Here is an 18,320-nt window from a genome sequence, read left to right as displayed (position 1 = left end):
ACAGGAGGACATGATGCCTGAGCTGGACATCGAGAAATATGTAGCCACGAAATATGTATGCCAACCGTGGCATATTGAGTGTTTCACTTCCACATTGTTTTGTTTAATGCACTGGGAATTTATTTTAATGTAAGCCATGAAATTAAAAGACGCTTACTCCTTGGAAGGAAAGTTATGACCAACCTAGATAGCATATTCAAAAGCAGAGACATTACTTTGCCAACAAAGGTCCGTCTAGTCAAGGCTATGGTTTTTCCTGTGGTCATGTATGGATGTGAGAGTTGGAATGTGAAGAAAGCTGAGCGCCGACAAATTGATGCTTTTGAACTGTGGTGTTGGAGAAGACTCTTGAGAGTCCCTTGGACTGCAAGGAGATCCAACCAGTCCATTCTGAAGGAGATCAGCCCTGGGACTTCTTTGGAAGGAATGATGCTAAAGCTGAAACTCCAGTACTTTGGCCACCTCATGTGAAGAGCTGACTCATTGGAAAAGACTCTGATGCTGGGAGGGATTGGGGGCAGGAGGAGAAGGGGATGACAGAGGATGAGATGGCTGGATGCATCACTGACTCGATGGACGTGAGTCTCAGTGAACTCCAGGAGTTGGTGATGGACAGGGAGGCCTGGCATGCTGCTATTCATGGGGTCGCAAAGAGTCGGACACAACTGAGCGACTGAACTGAACTGAACTGAAGATGTTAGGTTGAAATCTAACTTACTTTTTCAAATGCTAAAGTGTTAGGCGCTCAGTCATGTCTGACTCTTTGCAACCCCATGGATTGTAGCCCACCAGGCTCCTCTGTCTATGGGATTTCCCAGGCAAGAATACTGGAGTGAGTTCCCATGTCCTTCTCCAGGGGATTTTCCTGACTCAGGGATAGAACCCGAGGCTCCTGCTCTGCCGTCAGATTCTTTACCATCTGAGTCACCAGGGAGGCCCTTCAAAGGCTAAGCCTGTGGCAAGTGTTTTCCAAATAATTTATCTTTCCTCACTTGAGATGCCATTTCTATCATATGCTGAAATGGTATATGTTTGATCTTTTTTTTTTCACTTTAAAAAAGATATTTAGTTTATTTTTGGCTGTTCTGGGTCTTCACTGTTGCACATGGGCTTTCTCTAGTTGAGGTGAGTGGGGGATACTCTTTACTGAGGTGCTTGGGCACTGTGGCGGCTTCTCTTGTTGTGGAGCACAGGGATCAAATTGGGTGTCCCTTGCACTGAGGTGGATTCTTAACCACTGGACCACAAGGGAAGCCCATTTCTTCACTTTTTATTTTGTTCCATTGATCTAGGTTGCTGTTATTTAGTCGTGTCTGACTCTTTTGTGACCCCATGGACTGTAGACCTCCAGGGTCCTCTGTCCATGGGATTTCCCAGGCAAGAATACTGGAATGGGTTGCCATTTCCTTCTCCAGAGGATCTTCTGGCCCAGGGATTGGACTCGTTTCTCCTGCATTTGCAGGTGGATCTTTGCCATTGAGACACCAGAGAAGCCCCTTGATTTAGGTAAGAAGATGTGCTACCTTAGTGGCAAAGTTAGGAGGCTCTATGGTCTGATTATCTGGGGCGTGCCCCAGTTTCTTCATTTGTGAAATGGAGATAATAATAGTACCTACTTCATAGGGTAGCTGTGAAGATTGAGTGAGATTGTGCATATAAAGTACTTATTAGAGTGCCTGGCACAGGGTAATCAATCAATGAATGTCAGCTGCTATGACGATACTATCTGCCCATTCCTGTACCAGTAACTGAGGAAGATGAAATTACTAAGCACAAAGTTTTGAGTCAGTTGCAACAGTCTGCTACTTACTACCTGCGTGACCTCAGGCAAGTTACTTACCTTTTACCTTCTCTGCTTTGGTTTCCTCATTCATCCCTGGGGATATATTAATAAAAGTACCTATTGCAGCCTGCTGTGAAAACCAAACATGCAATGTCAGATAGGACATGATACATAATAGCCCCTCAATGAATGTTTACTCTTCTGCTGGTTATTATTATGGCATTATAATTTATTAGCTGTTTTCATGTGTTGTAAGGCAAGCTCCTTCTCATTATCTTCCCCCTCCAAATTTTCTGGGGAGTGGCAATCTTTCAAGGCCAGATCTACTATGGGTGAACAAGATAGAATTTCTGGATCTGCAAGGCTGATGCCTGCCTCTTGAACTGTGTTGAAAGTCAGTGTGACTAGTGAGGTCATGAAACCAGTAGGATTTTGGGAAGAATGGAGAAGGGAGTTGCAGTGGGCCTTTGAAGCTCATATGGCAGGTTTCTGAAAATATTTTAATTTTGCCTTAATTTTTACTTTAACAAAGGAATTTGCATATTTTCAAAGGCCATCTAGTTCTATAAGATAGTCAGTGAAAAATAGCAGGGATTTCTCTGGTGGGCCAGAGGCTAAGACTACAATCTCATAATGCAGGGAGCCTGGGTTCAGTGCCTGGTCAGGGAACTAGATCCCACATGCCACAACTAAGACTCGGCACAGCCAAATAAATCAATGAATATCTTTTAAAAAATAAAGGAGAGAAAAACAACAGTCCCCTGCTCCATTTTCCTATCTCTATACATACACTTCTCCATAAACTGCTCTCAAGTTTCTAGGATGCTTTTCTTTTGTACTTCCCTCTGTATTTCTAAATAACACACTCATGCTATTATTTCTTTTTTTCTATTTTAGATATAATCAATCAATTGCCTGCCATGGAAAATGAAGATATAGTTCTCTCTAATCCTGATTCCTCATATACTCCCCTCCCCCACCCTCTCAATTTAAATATATTCCAAAATTTTAGTTAAATCAATGCTTGTGTTTACATTATTATGGCTGTGAAAATATTCTACACACTGAGTCACACACAAACACTCAGTGTTTGTACTAAGACTGTGAATCTGTAAAAACTGATTTTGTTAATTAACCTTGGGGACGTGGGGCTGAGAAACTCCATTCTCTAAAATCATACAGTCACAACTTTTCTATTTGAAATCAGAAAGTGAGAATGGGACATATCTGGCTCTTGCTGGAGGTTTAACCTGTGGTGATTACTTTGATACAGAGAAGCAGCCTCAATTTCCAACCTAGGTGCTAAGCTTCAGATATCGGGGTTTTGGACATATCATCCCACACTTATCTTAATTATGTAGTTATCTATTACATAATTATCTAAACTTATTTAACTTAACTTTGTAATTTCCAAGTGGGCCCACAGTTTACTTCTCAGTCCAGGCCATTGTTAACTCCTTCACTTACATCTGACTTGAACCTATCAAAATACTACTTCATTTAAATATCATCTGAACTCAACTGTTTCCCATATTCTGTAATGATTTGGCTTTTTCCTTTGTTTGATGAGTGGCTCCACAGTTCCTCTGGTTTGTGCTCTCTCTTGTAGCAGCAAGTGAATAAACCCAACTGTCCAATTACAGTTATGTTCTTAGTGGTCTTTATCAGACAGGCATTCTCTTTCTTTCCTTTTATAACTCTTTGTTTTCCCTGAAGTTGATAATTGCCTGACCTTTTCTTTTCTTTTTCTTAATATTTATTCATTTATTTGGCTTCACTGGGTCTTAGTTGCAGCAAATGGGCTCTAGTTTCCTGACCAGGGATCTATCCTGAGGCCCCCTGCCATGGGAGCACAGAGTCTTAGCCACTGGACTACCAGGGAACTCCATGCCTGACCTTTTGTTTTTTTTTATTGTATAACTGGATCACTTTTTTAAAAAATTTATTTATTTTAGTTGGAGGCTAAATTACTTTACAATATTGTAGTGGCTTTTGCCATACATTGATATGAATCAGCCATGGGTTTACATGTGTTCCCCATCCTGAACCCCCCGCCCACCTCCCTCCCCATCCCATTGCCCAGGGTCATCCCAGTGCACCAGCCCTGAGCACCCTGTCTCATGCATTGAACCTGGACTGGTGATCTGTTTCACGTATGATAATATACATGTTTCAATGCTGTTCTCTCAGATCATCTCACCCTCGCCTTCTCCCACAGAGTCCAAAAGACTGTTCTATACATCTGTGTCTCTTTTTCTGTCTTGCATATAGGGTTATCATTACCATCTTTCTAAATTCCATATATATGTGTTAATATACTGTATTTGTGTTTTTCTTTCTGGCTTACTTCACTCTGTATAATAGGCTCCAGTTTCATCCACCTCATTAGAACTGATTCAAATGTGTTCTTTTTAATGGCTGAGTAATACTCCATTGTGTACATGTACCACAGCTTTCTTATCCATTCGTCTGCTGATGGACATCTAGGTTGCTTCCATGTACTGGCTATTATAAACAGTGCTGCGATGAACATTGGGGTACATGTGTCTCTTTCAATTCTGGTTTCCTCAGTGTGTATGCCCAGCAGTGGGATCGCTGGGTCATATGGCAGTTCTATTTCCAGTTTTTTAAGGAATCTCCACACTGTTGTCCATAGTGGCTGAACTAGTTTGCATTCCCACCAACAGTGTAAGAGGGTTCCCTTTTCTCCACACCCTCTCCAGCATTTATTGCTTGTAGACTTTTGGATCGCAGCCATTCTGACCAGGGTGAGATAGTACCTCATTGTGGTTTTGATTTGCATTTCTCTGATAATGAGTGATGTTTTCTTTTACTTGGTTTTCTATATACCTGCCATGAATTCATCCCTCAGATTCTGAAAGCTGTATACACACCTTCTCTTAATACTCTAAACACACCAGGTGATTGCTCTGTCCCCACAAGTGTTTTCCCTTGAAGACACCTTCCTGGAGCACTTCGTCCTCTGGCTCCAAGTCCTACTGGTTGCTCCTTTGACTTTCTCTTTTAAAGTATGACAACCCTGTTCTAACACCTATCTCAGAGCACCACGTTTAGTTGTCAATGCATCTGTTTTCTTAATTCCTGCTTTCTTCCCACCACCAGAGAAGGGGCCTGACATCTCTATTTCTCCAAAGCCTAACGTGACGCTCGAGAAACGTTCCACTGAATGAATGAATAAAAAGCGTAAATAAGTGAATGAATGAATGAATGAGTGGAATTTTTGAGCAAGAGAAGTGAGTTTGCTGCTGCTGCTAAGTCACTTCAGTCATGTCCGACTCTGTGCGACCCATAGATGGCAGCCCACCAGGCTCCCCCGTCCCCGGGATTCTCCAGGCAAGAACACTGGAGTGGGTTGCCATTTCCTTCTCCAATGCATGGAAGTGAAAAGTGAAAGTGAAGTCGCTGAGCCGGGTCCGACTCTTCGCGACCCCACGGACTGCAGCCTACCAGGCTCCTTCATCCATGGGATTTTCCAGGCAAGAGTACTGAAGTGAGTCTGCTGCTGCTGCTAAGTCTCTTCAGTCGTGTCCGACTCTTAGCGACCCCATGGACTGCAGCCTACTAGGCTCCTCCATCCATGGGATTTTCCAGGCAAGAGTACTGGAGTGGGGTGCCATTGCCTTCTCCGAAGTGAGTTTAAGAGGAACGATATCACATCCCCACCTTGTTGCAAGACTTAAGGGTGTCTTTAGGTTGTCTACAAGCCCCAAGCCAGCTTTGAGCGGGGTCTCAAGGGAGAGAAGCAGCACTGAAAGATCTTCCGGCCCAGGCTGCACCTGCAGCAGCAGAGCCTGCTGAGTGCAGCTTAGGTCAACACCGTGGCCGGGCACCCCTCAAGGACTACAACTCCCAGAAGACAGCGCGGCGGCGGAGCGCGAGCCGCGGAGGATTCCGGAAGCTGACGTCGGCGCTGTGTGGAGCCGGGAAGACGCCGGGCGGCTAGGTAAGTGTAGGTGGAGGGCCGATTAGGGAGGGCGGGAGCGATGGGGCAGTGGCCCTGAGGTTAGGTGGTATGGAAGGTGGGTGAGGGAGAAGGACAGGGAGTGGTCTCGGATGAAGAGCAGGTCGCGGGGTGTCAGGGACCTCGAGCTCTGCTTCCTCTTCCCACAGTGTCCATGACGAAATTAGCGCAGTGGCTGTGGGCGCTGGCTCTCCTGGGCTCCACCTGGGCGGCCCTGACCATGGGAGCCCTGGGCCTGGAGCTGCCTTCGTCTTGCCGGGAGGTCCTGTGGCCACTGCCCGCCTACTTGCTGGTATCTGCCGGCTGCTATGCCCTGGGCACCGTGGGCTACCGCGTCGCTACTTTTCACGACTGCGAGGACGCCGCCCGCGAGCTGCAGAGCCAGATCCAAGAGGCCAGAGCCGACTTGACCCGCAGGGGACTTCGCTTCTGACACCCTAAGTCTGATTCCCTCCCGGACAGCCTATTCTCCCATTCCCCATTAAAGGGCCAGTTTATTTTCTAAGCTTGTTTGGTTTGAGTATGGATGCTGGGAACAGATGTGTACTAATGTTGAGAGGCTCCTTGAGGCTCTCTCAGCCTTTATCTTTTGTATTTTGCTGGTGCTTCTTCCTTTTTGCTATGAAGGAGGCACAGACCCCCTTTCTCAAGATCTCTCAGAATGGAAAAGTCATTTCACTTTCCTGGTCTTTTTAGCCCTGTTAGGAGAGATCTGTTGAAGTCTGTTCTTCATAACACCCAAGCCTAACCCTACTAGTCCAAGAGCAACTGTGAATCAGACAGGTGCTCTACCCTTTACCAAACTAGGTGGATTGATTATCCCTGAATATAGAAGGAGCCTTGATGGGCAGGGGTAGGGAACAGTTTATTTTAAGGCACATTCTAAAGATTTCCCCCCCACCTCCAAAAGTAAAAAATAAAATCTTAGGGAAAAAAAAAAAGTGAATTCATCTCCCAGGTTCCATCCAATCTTCTAACTAAAGCTCTTTCTTTAGTCCCCGGATTCTCAAAGCATTCTCTTTTCCTTTACCACAAACCACTGCCCCTGTGGAGCTAACCAGCAGGAGCGGCTGAAACAAGGAAGTTTCTTTGGTAATAGGTTGGTATTATAGGTGCCCAGTGGTCAGGTGAACTCCCTCAGGTTTGTAGAAGCTGATAGTTCCTGTCTCGTTCCTGGGGAGTACTTCCAAAAAAGCCAGAAGCGAATGAAGCTGGTGAGAATTCCTGGAAGGTTGGGCACCTGAAATCACAAGGGCTGCTGTGAGGAGAGGAGCTGCTTCTCCACCTCATACACACCTGTCACCCTGCCCTTGTTCTGCTTACCACAATGTAGGGATCTCTTAGTCGAAACCCATAGAGTGTCCAGGAGGCAGAGGTGAGGAGGGTGGCAATGGTGAGTGAAAAGGAGAGACGCTGGGTTGATTTAGTACGAATGACCTTGGCCTATGGGAAAGGATGAAAGATACTCCTAACCAGGCACATGGTAAATCTCCCACTTTGCCCAGAATTTCCTCAAAAAAAAAGGTCAAACAGCCCCCATGATCTTCTGTTACCCAACCTTTCCCTCCTGTCTCCCACTCACCCAGCCCCACTGCCCTTTCTCCTTCCAGGATTTGGGTCTTCCCTTCCTCTAGACTGAAAGCAACAGTCTCTGTCTGTGGGAGATTTATCTCCCTTACCTCCCCGGACACCCCCACTCACCAAGTCAGCTAGTGGTGAGAGGTACATACTGATGGTGAAGACACTGCAGAAGAGGCCCAGGTGCTGAAGCCGCATCTCAGGGTCGGGCACCAGGAGCCAAAAGTAGGCAAAACCCAGGACAAGGACCCCCAGCAGGGTTGTAGTCTGAAGGAGCACGGCACGCTACAGAAGAGAGAGTAGCCGTACTTCTGGATGTGCCGGGAGCCCTCTGACTCTGCTGCTGGAATTAATTCATCCTGCCCTCACCCATGCTCCTGGGGAGCCAGCCTTTGCCTAAGCCTCCAGTATGGCACTTGCCACAGCCTCTTTCCCACAAGTGACTTCAGAACGGGTCTGATCTACCCAAACCCTGGAGGTTTCTAAGAGAGGGAAAGTTATCTTTTTGGGGGTGAGTTTGCTACAGAGTAGGAGCTTAATGCTTGTGTGAATGGGGAAGCAGAGCTAATCATCTCACTCCCAGCCACTGGCACTGACTTTGAAGGAACTGTGGAGACAAAAATCTCTTTTCACTCTGTTGGGCAGCAAGGCACTTTCAGGCTTGGCAGAGCTATCAGCTTTGCCAGAATGGGGACAATATGTGAATCTCAGAAGGCTGACTTTATGGTGGAAGGAGGACTGCAAGGCTGAAGGGGTCTTCCGGGAAAAGGTGACAGTGCCAGCCTGTTATAGTCTTCTAGGAAAAACAGTGTTTGCCTTGCCAGCAAGGCAGGGCAGGGCGTGCAGCAGAGGAAGGGCCTCTACCTTCCGATGGCAGTAGTGCAGATACACCAAGATATACAGAGTCTGAAGCACAGCACCCACGGCGTTGACGATGATTAGCGTCCAGTTTCCCTTCAAGGCCCCATAACTCAGCCAGCTCAGGTTGCTGCAGGGTGCAGGGGAGGGACATTGTCCCGCGGGGTTGAGTGTGAACGGGGGCGGCGGCGGGGGGGGGGTACCCAAGGGGGCTCGTCCACATTCCTCTTCACCCCTCCCCAGCCTCCCTCAGATAGCCTTTACCCCCCAGCAGGCATCGCCCCCTCTCACTTGACATCCGTGGTGAGAAAGGGCAGGAACTGGACACTGTCCACGCTCCGGGTCATCCGCATGTGCTTGAGGTCCGAGCTGTAACGGGGCCCCCGAAGGCAGGGGGGGAGAGGTGGAAAGGGAGAGCCAGGCTGCTGGGGAGTCGAAATCCCCGATGCCTGTCATCCTTTCCAGACAACCGCAGATCCCCAGCCCTACCCTCAACTCCCTGGCCTTCTCTCTCAGGTCAAATGACCAGCCTTGCCCTTGTACCCCGTTCCCCTCGACCCGATTCCACTTTGATCCTAGGTTCCAGATGTAACCTGACAGAGCGGCCACGTCTCTGTCCCCTCTCTCTCCTTTCCTGACTTCCTGGTCCTGCCCCAGCCCAGCCCGTCCGCTCTCTCACAGGCCGGTGGAGAACATGCCGAGGGTGAAGAGCACGCAAGCTCCAGAAAGAAGCGAGTCGGCCAATCCGCCCGCCTCCATCCCTCCCCGAGTCGCAGATCCCGCTCTCCGCGCCCAGGGCCAGCTAGCAGGATCCGGAGCCCCCGACGCCGGAGCCCCGCCCCTTCGCGCCCCTGGCTCCGCCCCTGCGCGCTCGGCGGTCCCCCCGGAAACTGAACCGGAACCTGGCCCACCCCTAGAACGTCAAGCACGAGCTCAGGCCCCGCCTCTCCGAGGGCTTGTCCCGACCCTGCGCAGCGTTTAGGGTCTTCACGTTGCCGTTTTCCGTAAGGCCCCCTTCCTAAGGCTCCGCGGGTTTGTCCCGGCATCAGCCGCTCCACACTCTCTGCTTACTCCTTGGATCACCTAGACCCCCAGCTTCAACTTTTTCCCCCTGGCCCGCGAGCCTACGTGGTAGAACTCGAAACAAAAGCTTGCTAGGCAGACTTCAACATGCTTCTGATGCAGGACCCCAGCTCACAGCTTCAAGTTGGCCAGAGTTTGGGAGATTTTCCCCCGTTTGCTGAAGCCTGTTTCCGGTTTCTTTCCTAAATAACTGGAACTGCCAGGAATCACCGAGTCTTTGTGAAATGCCCTCCCCCTGCAGCCAACACTGCCAACTTTCTGTGACTTGGCGAATCCACTGGCCAAATGTATCACTGAGCCCCCCCGCCCGCCTCTCGCCAGTCCAACCAGCTTGCTGCTGGGAACTTTCCCTCCCAGCCTCCCACACGTCTTTGCTGGTGGGGCTGTGAGGCGGGCCGCATGCCTCAGCTGGCGTTCCAAGCGGCTGCCTTGACTCACCCAACAGCGTGAGTACCTGAAGAGTAAGTATGCCGAAGCCCAGCGCTGAGAGGGTGGGAGTGGGGCAGCGGTTGGACAGAAGGAACTTCCAGAGTGGGGTGCAGCCTGGAACTGCTGTAGGGAGCACTCCTGTCCTGGACAAACCTCAGAGAAGGAAAACACCCACCCTTATGGGCTGGTGAAACGCATTATTTCTGGAGAGAGGAAAAAAACTTCAAACCCTCTTGCTACTGATACAGTGCAGAGCCTGGCAAGTAGCAGGACTCAATGGTCATAAATTAGGAAGGAGGGGCAGAAAATCATGTCCAAAAAAACAAACACATTCCTTTATTTTGAGACAAAGAACACTGTATAAAAAAACTCCAGTTGTAGAAATCAGCATAGACACACATCAAGTTCATATACATTCCGTACTTGTGGGCCCTGCCCTTCAGGCTACAGACTAGGCATAGACTCTGCACATGGGCACTGCCCTTACAGTTACACTTTTTTTTTTTTTTTTTTTTTTTACAGTTACACTCTTAAGAACAGGTTGGCACAGCCCCCCTGCTGGTGCAGCTCTGCGGAGTGACGTCCCAGGATGAGAGAGGATGCAGTGTCTGACTACAGACCTCCCTGTGGCAGCTCCACAGAGGCAAGTTCTGGGGGAGATGCTGGGTCAACCCAAGCAAGCATGCTGCTTCTGTCCCTGGCTCCCAAGCAGGAAACTGTCTCTTGCTCTTCCTTCAGAGCCATCCTGGCTCTCCATGGGAGGGGCATCTTTGCCAAGCTCAGTGTCCATCTTGTGACCCCCAAGCCCCTTCCAGTTCGGCTCCCACGGTGCCCTTAGGAGGCCATGTCTGTCCAGCTTGTTTCTTTGGCTTAAGGGCAGGAATGGCAGAGAGAAGACTGTCTCCACTTCTTTGTCCATCCCTCTGACGCGGACGTGGGAATGGCACTGTCAGGCTCTCTGACCTCCTTAGGGTTGAAACCCTAAATATCGACCCGTTTTGCGGCTGCTGGGGGGCAGCTTGAGCATGTGGTGGGAGTGGTTCCCAGGACTGGGGCCTTGGGAGGGGCCCCATGTAGGTGAGGGAGGCCCGCCTGCCTCCTCAGCCTGGTTCCAGTCTTTACAACAGATGTGGTGCACACCCTCACGGGATTTGCAGCAGCAGGAATGGCAGGAGCAGCACAGCCCAGGCTAGTGGGAAGAGGCGAGGAGCGGCGCTGTGCCCGATGCTATGCAGAACCTGCACCTCCGGGTCATCTGCAAGACGAGAGGGCAAAGGCCTCCCAGGTGAGTGGCCCTATTGCTGGCACTGGCCCACAGTCCAGCGAGGTTCCCTCTGCCCCTGCCTGGCACAGGAGTCACTTTTTATACCCAGCCTCTTCAAGCAGACCCCGTTTTGTGCCCCAGGCCCAATTTGCTCCAGCCACCTACCTGCTGGAAGTCTCTTCTCTTGTGCATTGGGATGAGCCTGAGGGCTGTGAGCTGAAAGATAAGGGTGGTCATAGGTCAGGTAACTTGGTACACACAGGAAGCAAAGGAGTGGGAGTGCTGGCTGGACTGCGCAACGGGATTTCCCAACCATCCTAGATCTCTCGACCTGGCCCATGACAGGATGGAGAAAGAAGGCCCACAGGACCCTGACACTCACTGATTTTGCCAGCGATCATCACCTTCAGCCTCAAGCAACGGTCTTCCTGGTGGTGGATGGGCTTGGCTACAAAATAAATCCAGAGAGTTTTAAGGAAGGGAAACTTTGTTGGAAGAAAATATAAGCACAAATGCCTCTGGCCCTGCTTTCTCTTGGTCCTTACTCATTTTAATCCCTCTCCTCACTCTGATCTTTGATTCTCACCTTCCCCACTTCCCCAGAAAGTTTTTGCCCACTTTCTGCCCCAAGTTCAATCCAAATTCCCATTCTTGGGAATAACTCTTGACTTTCGAAGTGATGATATAAAGAACATAGACACTGTCCCTTCCCCACAGTCCGTTCTCCACTCCTCCTAGCCTGAAGTTGGGGTGACCGGAACAATATGCTCCACTTCCCCAGCCACCATGTCCTTGCTCTCCCTAAGCCCCCGATAGGGTGAGGCCTGGATCCATTCTACACAAAGTTGATCTTACAGTTCCTAAAATCTGCCCTCAGGATAAAGTTCTTAGCACTTCTTGGGTCCCCATGCCCTAACCTGTGTACTTCTCGAGGCTCCTGTCTCCCCATTTCCAAGTGTCCCTCCTGCTCCAGTCAGTCTGAACCATTTGGAGTTCCCTGAGGATGTCATGCTGTCTTTGTACATGACCTCTTGTCTGCAGCTCCTCTGCTTGCCCTAAGCTCTTGGGTCATCTTCCCCAGGAAGCCTTCTATGAGGTGCACCCCCCTCCCCTAGACTGGCAGGTGTTCAAGTCATTTTCTCAGGGCCCCTGAGCTCATAGCTACCATATCGCCCTGTTCTAATGGTATTAATAGATGTATGTCCCTTTCTAGATTCCGGAGGACAGAGACCCTGCAGTGTTTTATTTATCTCTGTGACTATAGTGCCAAGCAGAGTGCCCAGGACACAGTAGCTCACTCTGCATTTGTAATGGGAATGAAGAAAAACAGAATTCAGGATTGGAAGGGGCTGTCTGCTGCTTGCCCCCGCACTAAGCATGTACTGAAGCGTGTACGTCATGTCAGGTGTGTCCCCGAGTACGTGGACCTGTGTGCATGCCTCCCGGGCACTCACAGATGTAGTAGTAGCTGTGTCCCTCTTTGAAATCCTTGCTGAGGGTAAACCCTGTGAAGCGGTGGAACTTCTCAGACAGCTTCTCCGGGCCATGCTTGGCTTTGGGACTCTTGCAGAACCAGCGGGCATGGTCCTTGGGTTGGGGTTGGCACAGCTGGTACTGCTCGTGCTCCACCAGGTACAGTGTGTACTGCTCCATGGCCGCATCTGGCACAGAGTTATCCTCGTAATGAGGACAGATGATGTCCAGGTAGTCATCTATCCGCACATGTACTGTGTAGTCCTCATTCCAAAACCTGGGCATGCGCAAAGGTGGAGAGAGTGGGCGGTCACTCAGAAGCCAGGCCAGAGCCTTTGAGCTTCCGAATACTTACATGACCCCTCACATTTCACACTGGACCCTACCCCAAAGATTTCTTAAAAAGTCTCAACTCCTAGTATTTACTGATCTTGATCTCTGATATATCTTTCCACTATCTCCAAACATTCCCCCCACCATCACTGTCTGCCACTAATCCTCTAAATAGCATCCACTTGGTATCTTTCAGGTACCAAAGCACTTCCCATAACCTCCCTGATATTTACCCAAGGATGGGCTTCTAAATATTTCCTCAGCAATATTTCTCCAACTCTGTTCTTCCACTTGTTCCTTTAAATGCTGTTAGGCTTCAATCTGAGACCCTACTGGCCCATTCAGTAATCAAAATCCACGTAATCTTTTCTCTTTCCCATGCTAGTGCTTGGCACCCAACGATCTGTTCTCACTTTTCTTACTCCTCTCATTTTCCCCTTGACCCACTGACTGTATCTCGTATTGTTCAACTTAACTTTTCTCCCAATACCCAGGACATCCGCGCCCACAGATAATGCCCAGTCCTTTTAAGTTAAACTGCTTTCATCAATTCTTCCAGTCCCCTCAAATCCCCCCTTCTCAAATCAGTGCTCAGCTCTCTTGGTCCACTTCTCTCAAAGCACCCCAAAACCTCTCTTGTCCTTTTGTCTCCAAAAGCCATACATTCACCTCCTGTGAAATGAGCTTTAGAGAAGGCCCTCCTTCTTGCCAAGGTGGAGCCAGCTCCCCTCCCCCAGCCCATTCCCCCCAGGGTCCACAGGCTCCAGCCTGACTGCCCACAGGCCCCTCCCCCACCCAGCTCTAGACACCTGGCTCCAGTCTGGGTGGGGTCCTGGGGGAAAAGGGCCTCCCCACCTCCTGCTTCCAAGCCGGTCAGCTTCTCCGAATCCCCCCAAACACTGCCAGCTAGAGACTCAGCAGAGTTGGCTGCCAACTTGCTTCAAACCAAAGCCAGGGGCATGGAGGGGGGGGGCGGGGCGGGGGTTAGGCCAAGAGGCCTCTGAGGTGGGCACCCACTGCCCAGTCAGCATGACCCTTAAGAGGCCTGGCCCTACAGGAGCATGCTAGCGCACTGGCTAGGCTTACCAAGGCCCTTCCCCCACTCTGGGGAAAAGAGAGAGAGAGAAAGAGGAGCAGAGAGAGGCTTTTAAAATTCCTCTCTGGAGAGATAAACATAGAAGCCATTTCAGAACAGGTATTTCAGCTCTGGGCCTGGCGTCTTTCCTCCATTCCCCGTGACGGGCACTGACTCATTCCTCATCTACCTCTGCCACCCGCCCCAGTATTCATGAGAACCTGTAAAAATTTCCCTCATCAAATGTGGTCAGCCCCCAGGACCCCAGGATGGCCCAGTGCCCACTTCAGGCAAAGGGAGCTGACAGGTCTGAATCGGAGGGGGTGTTCCTGTCCCTGGAGTACTAAGGAGGCCAGCACACAGTTCAGGCGGCACTGCCCTTCTTCCCACGCTGCCCCCTGCCTGGGGCCTGGAGATCCCAGGGCTGATGCCCACCGCCCTGAGTCACCCCTGCCAGCCTCACACCCGCCCAGCTCACTGCCACCTCATCTTTACCCTCGGGCTGGGCCTGGCTTGGCTGCTTGTGGGCTGCTCTGGGCTGGTTTTCCTTTAGTCCTGGGCAGAGTAGTGTGTGTGTCCAGATGGACAGGGCAGAAGCTGAGTTGGGTGGGTGCACCCATCACCCTCCTCCTGGGGGTACAATCTGCTTCACTTAGCACTCCTTTGACTCTTGCTCACTATCTGGGAAAGGGGGGCAGCGGCGTCAGGGAAGGCGGAGAGGGGGGGCAAGGAAGAGGCTCCTTCCTGAAAGAGAGGAAACCTGGGAGCTTGGGAACGGAAAAGGCCAGGGTCCTCCCCCTACTCACGGCTTCCTGTCCCCTCCTCCTCCTGCAGCCAACACCTGGGATGGGCATAAACAGGGACTTTGCTCTCTCCCTCTAGGACAAGACTGGGTCAAAGAAGCAAAGAACAGACCGCAAGGGGTGAGATGGGGGAGCGCTGACTACAGTCCTATCAGACCCATGGGCAAGAGGGCATTGCCCCCTTGGCTTGGCAGGTAGCTGTCTGTTCCCTCCCTCCCCAACAGACCCCCCACCAGGCAATGCTGCCCCAAGGTCAGAGGAAACTGGCACAATCTATTTCTCAAGGGGAGTTGGGGGTAGGCTGCTGGGGCTGGGGGTGGCCCAGCTGAGTGGAGTGTTTTCCCTGATCCCAAGTTGCCCAGCTCTCCTCTCCTTACTCCACCCTACCCACCTCTCCTGTTTTCCCACAGATATTGTTCCCCTAACTTCAGAAAACTCAAGAACAAAGAATCTGATGGGAGCTTCTTCCTCCCAGTACCATTTGCCTCACAGCCCTAAATCTGCCCAGGAGAAATTAACTCCTTCCTGCCCAGAGCCCTTTGTAACCCTTTTAACCCCTTCTTGTCCTCCGGAACCATCCCTATGACCTCTGCCTCTCCCCTTCTTTTCAGTTTTACTACCTGAACCTCAGACACAGGTGACTCCTTCAAGCCTACCCACACACAGCCTATGCCTCACTCCTGCCACCTCAGAAGATCCTTAGGGGGGGCATTCCAGGGACACCTTAAAATCAGAATAAACACTGAATTCAGGCAAGCCCAGGTCCCTCCTGAAGGGTCTTTCCAGGATTACTGTAAGAATTGTTCTTACTCCGGATGTCAAGACCTGTCAGTGTAGGTATATGCCCAAATACATAGAGGTCTTTGTGGTGGAAGGGCTTAGAATAAGAGCCCTGAAGGTCAGAGAGAGTGCCCCTGCCAGAGGCAGGAAGTGTTCAGCATCGAAAGGACTAACAGTCTAAAGGATGTAGAGTAACAGACAAGTTACAGCTCAGTTTAGCTCAAGCAGACAGATCTTTTACTACACAGACACTCCTAAGACATGGGAGCAGACTAATCCTCAAGAGCCTTCCTTACCCTTCCAGTTAATCCCTCTTGGCTTCCCCCTTGCATACGTCCAGTCTCCTCCCTTTGGTTATGGCGGGTCCAAAGCAGAGCTTGTACCCACCACCAATGAATGAAAGGGAATGCAAACGGGCATACACTCCGAGGCCGATTGACAATTGTAAGTCATATAACAGCAGGCTGTGTTGTTTTTGTCTTCCCGTAATTTGGTCTGTTACACTTAGATGTAGAATATTCATAAGCTCTTACTGGGCTCCTAACTGCCTAAGGTTACTTGGAGAAGCCCCTGTGGTTATTTTGTATCCACTGTGTGCCTAGGGCGCATGTGCAGGCGTTGAAAGGTCTCTGTGGTTTTTTTGTAGCAGTGAGCTCTCCTGGGTGTGTCTGGGATGGATTTTAGAGATCAGCTTGCATCCCTTTCAGCGACGCCTCCCGGTGTTGCTCATGTCTAACTTCCCACCTAACAGAAGTAACAGCTGTAGCAGAGGGAAGGAAAAGAGGGGCAGAGACCGTACGGTGCAAGCAGATGCGGGCAGGGCCCTGCCCTGGGGTGGAACTCCCGGTTATGGGCGAGAAGAAAATCTATGGGAGCCCTCCCGCCGCTGGTCACCTCCCCAAGACTCAGGTTAGGGGCCGGGCGGGACAGTTAACCTGGAGAGGGGGAGCGGTGCCAACCGGGCGTCCAGGCTGTCGGCCGGTGACTCGGGCTTACTTGGGGTTTGAACTGTTCCAGAAGACGGTGTGGCGGTTAGCAGCGGCCAGACTGCAGCACAGACCCAAGAGAGAGGCCCAGAAGAACTCCATAGCGCGGGGCCTGGCCAGGCCGGGCGGGGACGAGGGGGTCCTCCGAGTCTGGATTCCTGCAGGGTTTCTCGGCAGCGCAGTCAGCACGGCGCTCGCAGCTCTGGCCCCTCCGCCGCGCGACTCCGCCTTTTGGGCAGGCGCCGCCCGACACCCCGCCCCGCCCCCGCCCCGCCCGGCGCGAGGCTGCCCGGGGCTTGGGGGCTGGGGAGGTGGAGGAAGGGAGGGCAGGGGGAGGGGAGCGGAGCGCGCACCTCTGCTCGGTAAATCTGCTCGGCGCTGTGTTTGCTCACTCGTGGGTCCGCGTGAAGCTTTGTGGGTCTGTGTCCCGGGCGCAGTCGCGTGCGGGAGAAGGGAACGCATTCCACATGCGGGTCTGCGAACTTGCGGGTGCCTGGCTGGCGACGCGGCGCGCCGATCTTGGCGGGTGCGAGGTTGTGGACAGGTCCCGCGCTTTTCCCGAGCCTTGTACGCCCGGGCTTGGGCGCCCGCGTTCCCACACTTTCCTCCTACCCACCCCCTTCCCGGACTCTGTGCTCGGCTGCCCCTCCCCACACACGAGGCTGTTTGTTTTTGTTGGGTTTGTCAATGTTGTCTTTGTTCGGGAGATTGTGTCATCGCCTAGATGCCGGGAATAAAGTGCGACCCTGTGTGTGATCAAGTGTGTAACGTGTGCGGCTAGGGCTAAGGGCGCCTCTGACCGTCAGTGCCTGTGAGAAGGAGGAACAAGGGATCGTGGGCCCCCGAGGGGGTTCGCTCTTGTTCCTAGGGCTCCAAAGGGCACTAGTGACCTGTGTGTGTGTGTGCGCGCCAACACGTGTGTACCATGAGAACAGACTTTGAACATGGACTGAGAATCTCGGCCTGAAGGGTGACAAACTGAAACCACACATGTGCATCTGGCATGTGTAAATACGTGTGATGGCGCGCAAGCGTGAAAGCGTTTGTGAGTAGTATCACAGCCGCGTGTGGGGAAGCGTGTGAAACTTTGACGAACGTATGCTAATGTCTGTGAACAGTGTGTGAAGAGGAGGGGGAAACGTGCACTAGCGAGCCGGGGCTGCGGGTTGAAGGCCCGGAAACGGTGTTTGTGCGCGGCGTCCCAGGCTGGGCGGCGGCTGTGTCTGGCCCAGTTTGGGCTGGGTCTTCCAGTCCGTCGGGCCCCAGTATCCAACTCGGCCCCCTCCCCCCGAGCCGTGTAAACAAACCCGCTGGAATTCGCCTCTCGGGGCTCCTCTCTCCGCCGGGGTCTGCTGCCGTCTGGAGCTGGGGATTGGGGGGTGGGTGTCTGCCTCACAGCTCTCGGGGCGGAGAGGGCGGGCAGGTGTTTGATTAGGGGGGTGTGTGTGAGAGAGAGAGAGAGAATCTGGAGCTGGAGGTCCCAGTGCTGTGTGCCTGCGTGCCTTTGGTGGTTCCTGTGTGCGATTGTGTGACTCTTTATATGCCCGCCCAGAGTTGATTTTGAGAGTCTGTGTGCACCCCTGGCCAGCCCTTCCACGAGGCTGCGCAAAGCGGGAAGCTGCAGACCCGCCCCCCCCCCTCCGCCTCTCCCCGCTCTTCCCAGAGATGCTCGGGCCCAGCTTCCCCAGTTCCCAAGCTGTTTCATCCTCTTCTTTTACGGCCAGGCCTGGCCACAACGCCTGTAATTACTGGGGCTGTGTGTGTGTGGGGGGGTTGGTGCCGGGACGCCGCGGCTAGTCCGGCGCTGACCCCTGCCGGGGAGGAGCCTGGGGTTGAGGGAGGGCCCGGGCGGATCCCACCCCGCGTGGGGCTCAGGCTGCTAGAGGCCCGACT

At 51.8% G+C, this 18,320-nt stretch overlaps 3 protein-coding genes and 1 long non-coding RNA gene across 10 annotated transcripts in view; 2 read left to right on the top strand and 2 right to left on the bottom strand.

Moving 5' to 3' along the window:
• The first annotated feature begins 5,624 nt into the window (after window positions 1-5,624).
• On the top strand, window positions 5,625-6,270 carry DPM3 (dolichyl-phosphate mannosyltransferase subunit 3, regulatory). The gene is made up of 2 exons (XM_005898678.3): window positions 5,625-5,747; window positions 5,915-6,270. The coding sequence occupies exon 2, from the start codon at window positions 5,920-5,922 to the stop codon at window positions 6,196-6,198; it is 279 nt and encodes a 92-aa protein (XP_005898740.1). The 5' UTR covers window positions 5,625-5,747; window positions 5,915-5,919; the 3' UTR covers window positions 6,199-6,270.
• Window positions 6,271-6,609: 339 nt separating this feature from the next.
• SLC50A1 (solute carrier family 50 member 1) lies at window positions 6,610-9,078 on the bottom strand. The gene is given in 7 exon segments (XM_005898677.3): window positions 6,610-6,944; window positions 6,946-7,005; window positions 7,089-7,208; window positions 7,467-7,628; window positions 8,208-8,331; window positions 8,493-8,570; window positions 8,881-9,078. Coding segments are annotated over 7 exon segments (666 nt in total). The 5' UTR covers window positions 8,961-9,078; the 3' UTR covers window positions 6,610-6,902.
• Window positions 9,079-9,105: 27 nt separating this feature from the next.
• Window positions 9,106-18,320, top strand: part of LOC138987200 (uncharacterized) — a 31,774-nt gene continuing 22,559 nt past the window's right edge. For 3 of the 7 annotated variants that reach the window (XR_011463606.1, XR_011463607.1, XR_011463609.1), the window contains exons 1-4: window positions 9,106-9,745; window positions 10,236-10,356; window positions 10,871-10,998; window positions 14,741-14,855. This is a non-coding gene — a long non-coding RNA (uncharacterized lncRNA). Of the gene's footprint in view, window positions 9,746-10,235; window positions 10,357-10,870; window positions 10,999-11,298; window positions 11,501-12,190; window positions 12,383-14,740; window positions 14,856-15,071; window positions 16,351-18,320 lie in introns of those variants that run through there. The other 4 variants (XR_011463610.1, XR_011463608.1, XR_011463605.1 and 1 more) reach the window with 4 other exon arrangements.
• EFNA1 (ephrin A1) lies at window positions 10,022-17,188 on the bottom strand. The gene is made up of 5 exons (XM_070367296.1): window positions 16,438-17,188; window positions 12,432-12,727; window positions 11,360-11,425; window positions 11,143-11,193; window positions 10,022-10,968 (listed from the first exon to the last, which is right to left on the bottom strand). The coding sequence occupies exons 1-5, from the start codon at window positions 16,887-16,889 to the stop codon at window positions 10,856-10,858; spliced, it is 978 nt and encodes a 325-aa protein (XP_070223397.1). The 5' UTR covers window positions 16,890-17,188; the 3' UTR covers window positions 10,022-10,855.

This window comes from Bos mutus, chromosome 3, assembly GCF_027580195.1.
Source record: "Bos mutus isolate GX-2022 chromosome 3, NWIPB_WYAK_1.1, whole genome shotgun sequence".
NCBI lineage: Eukaryota > Metazoa > Chordata > Mammalia > Artiodactyla > Bovidae > Bos > Bos mutus.
This window is presented reverse-complemented; position numbering and strand designations above follow the sequence as displayed.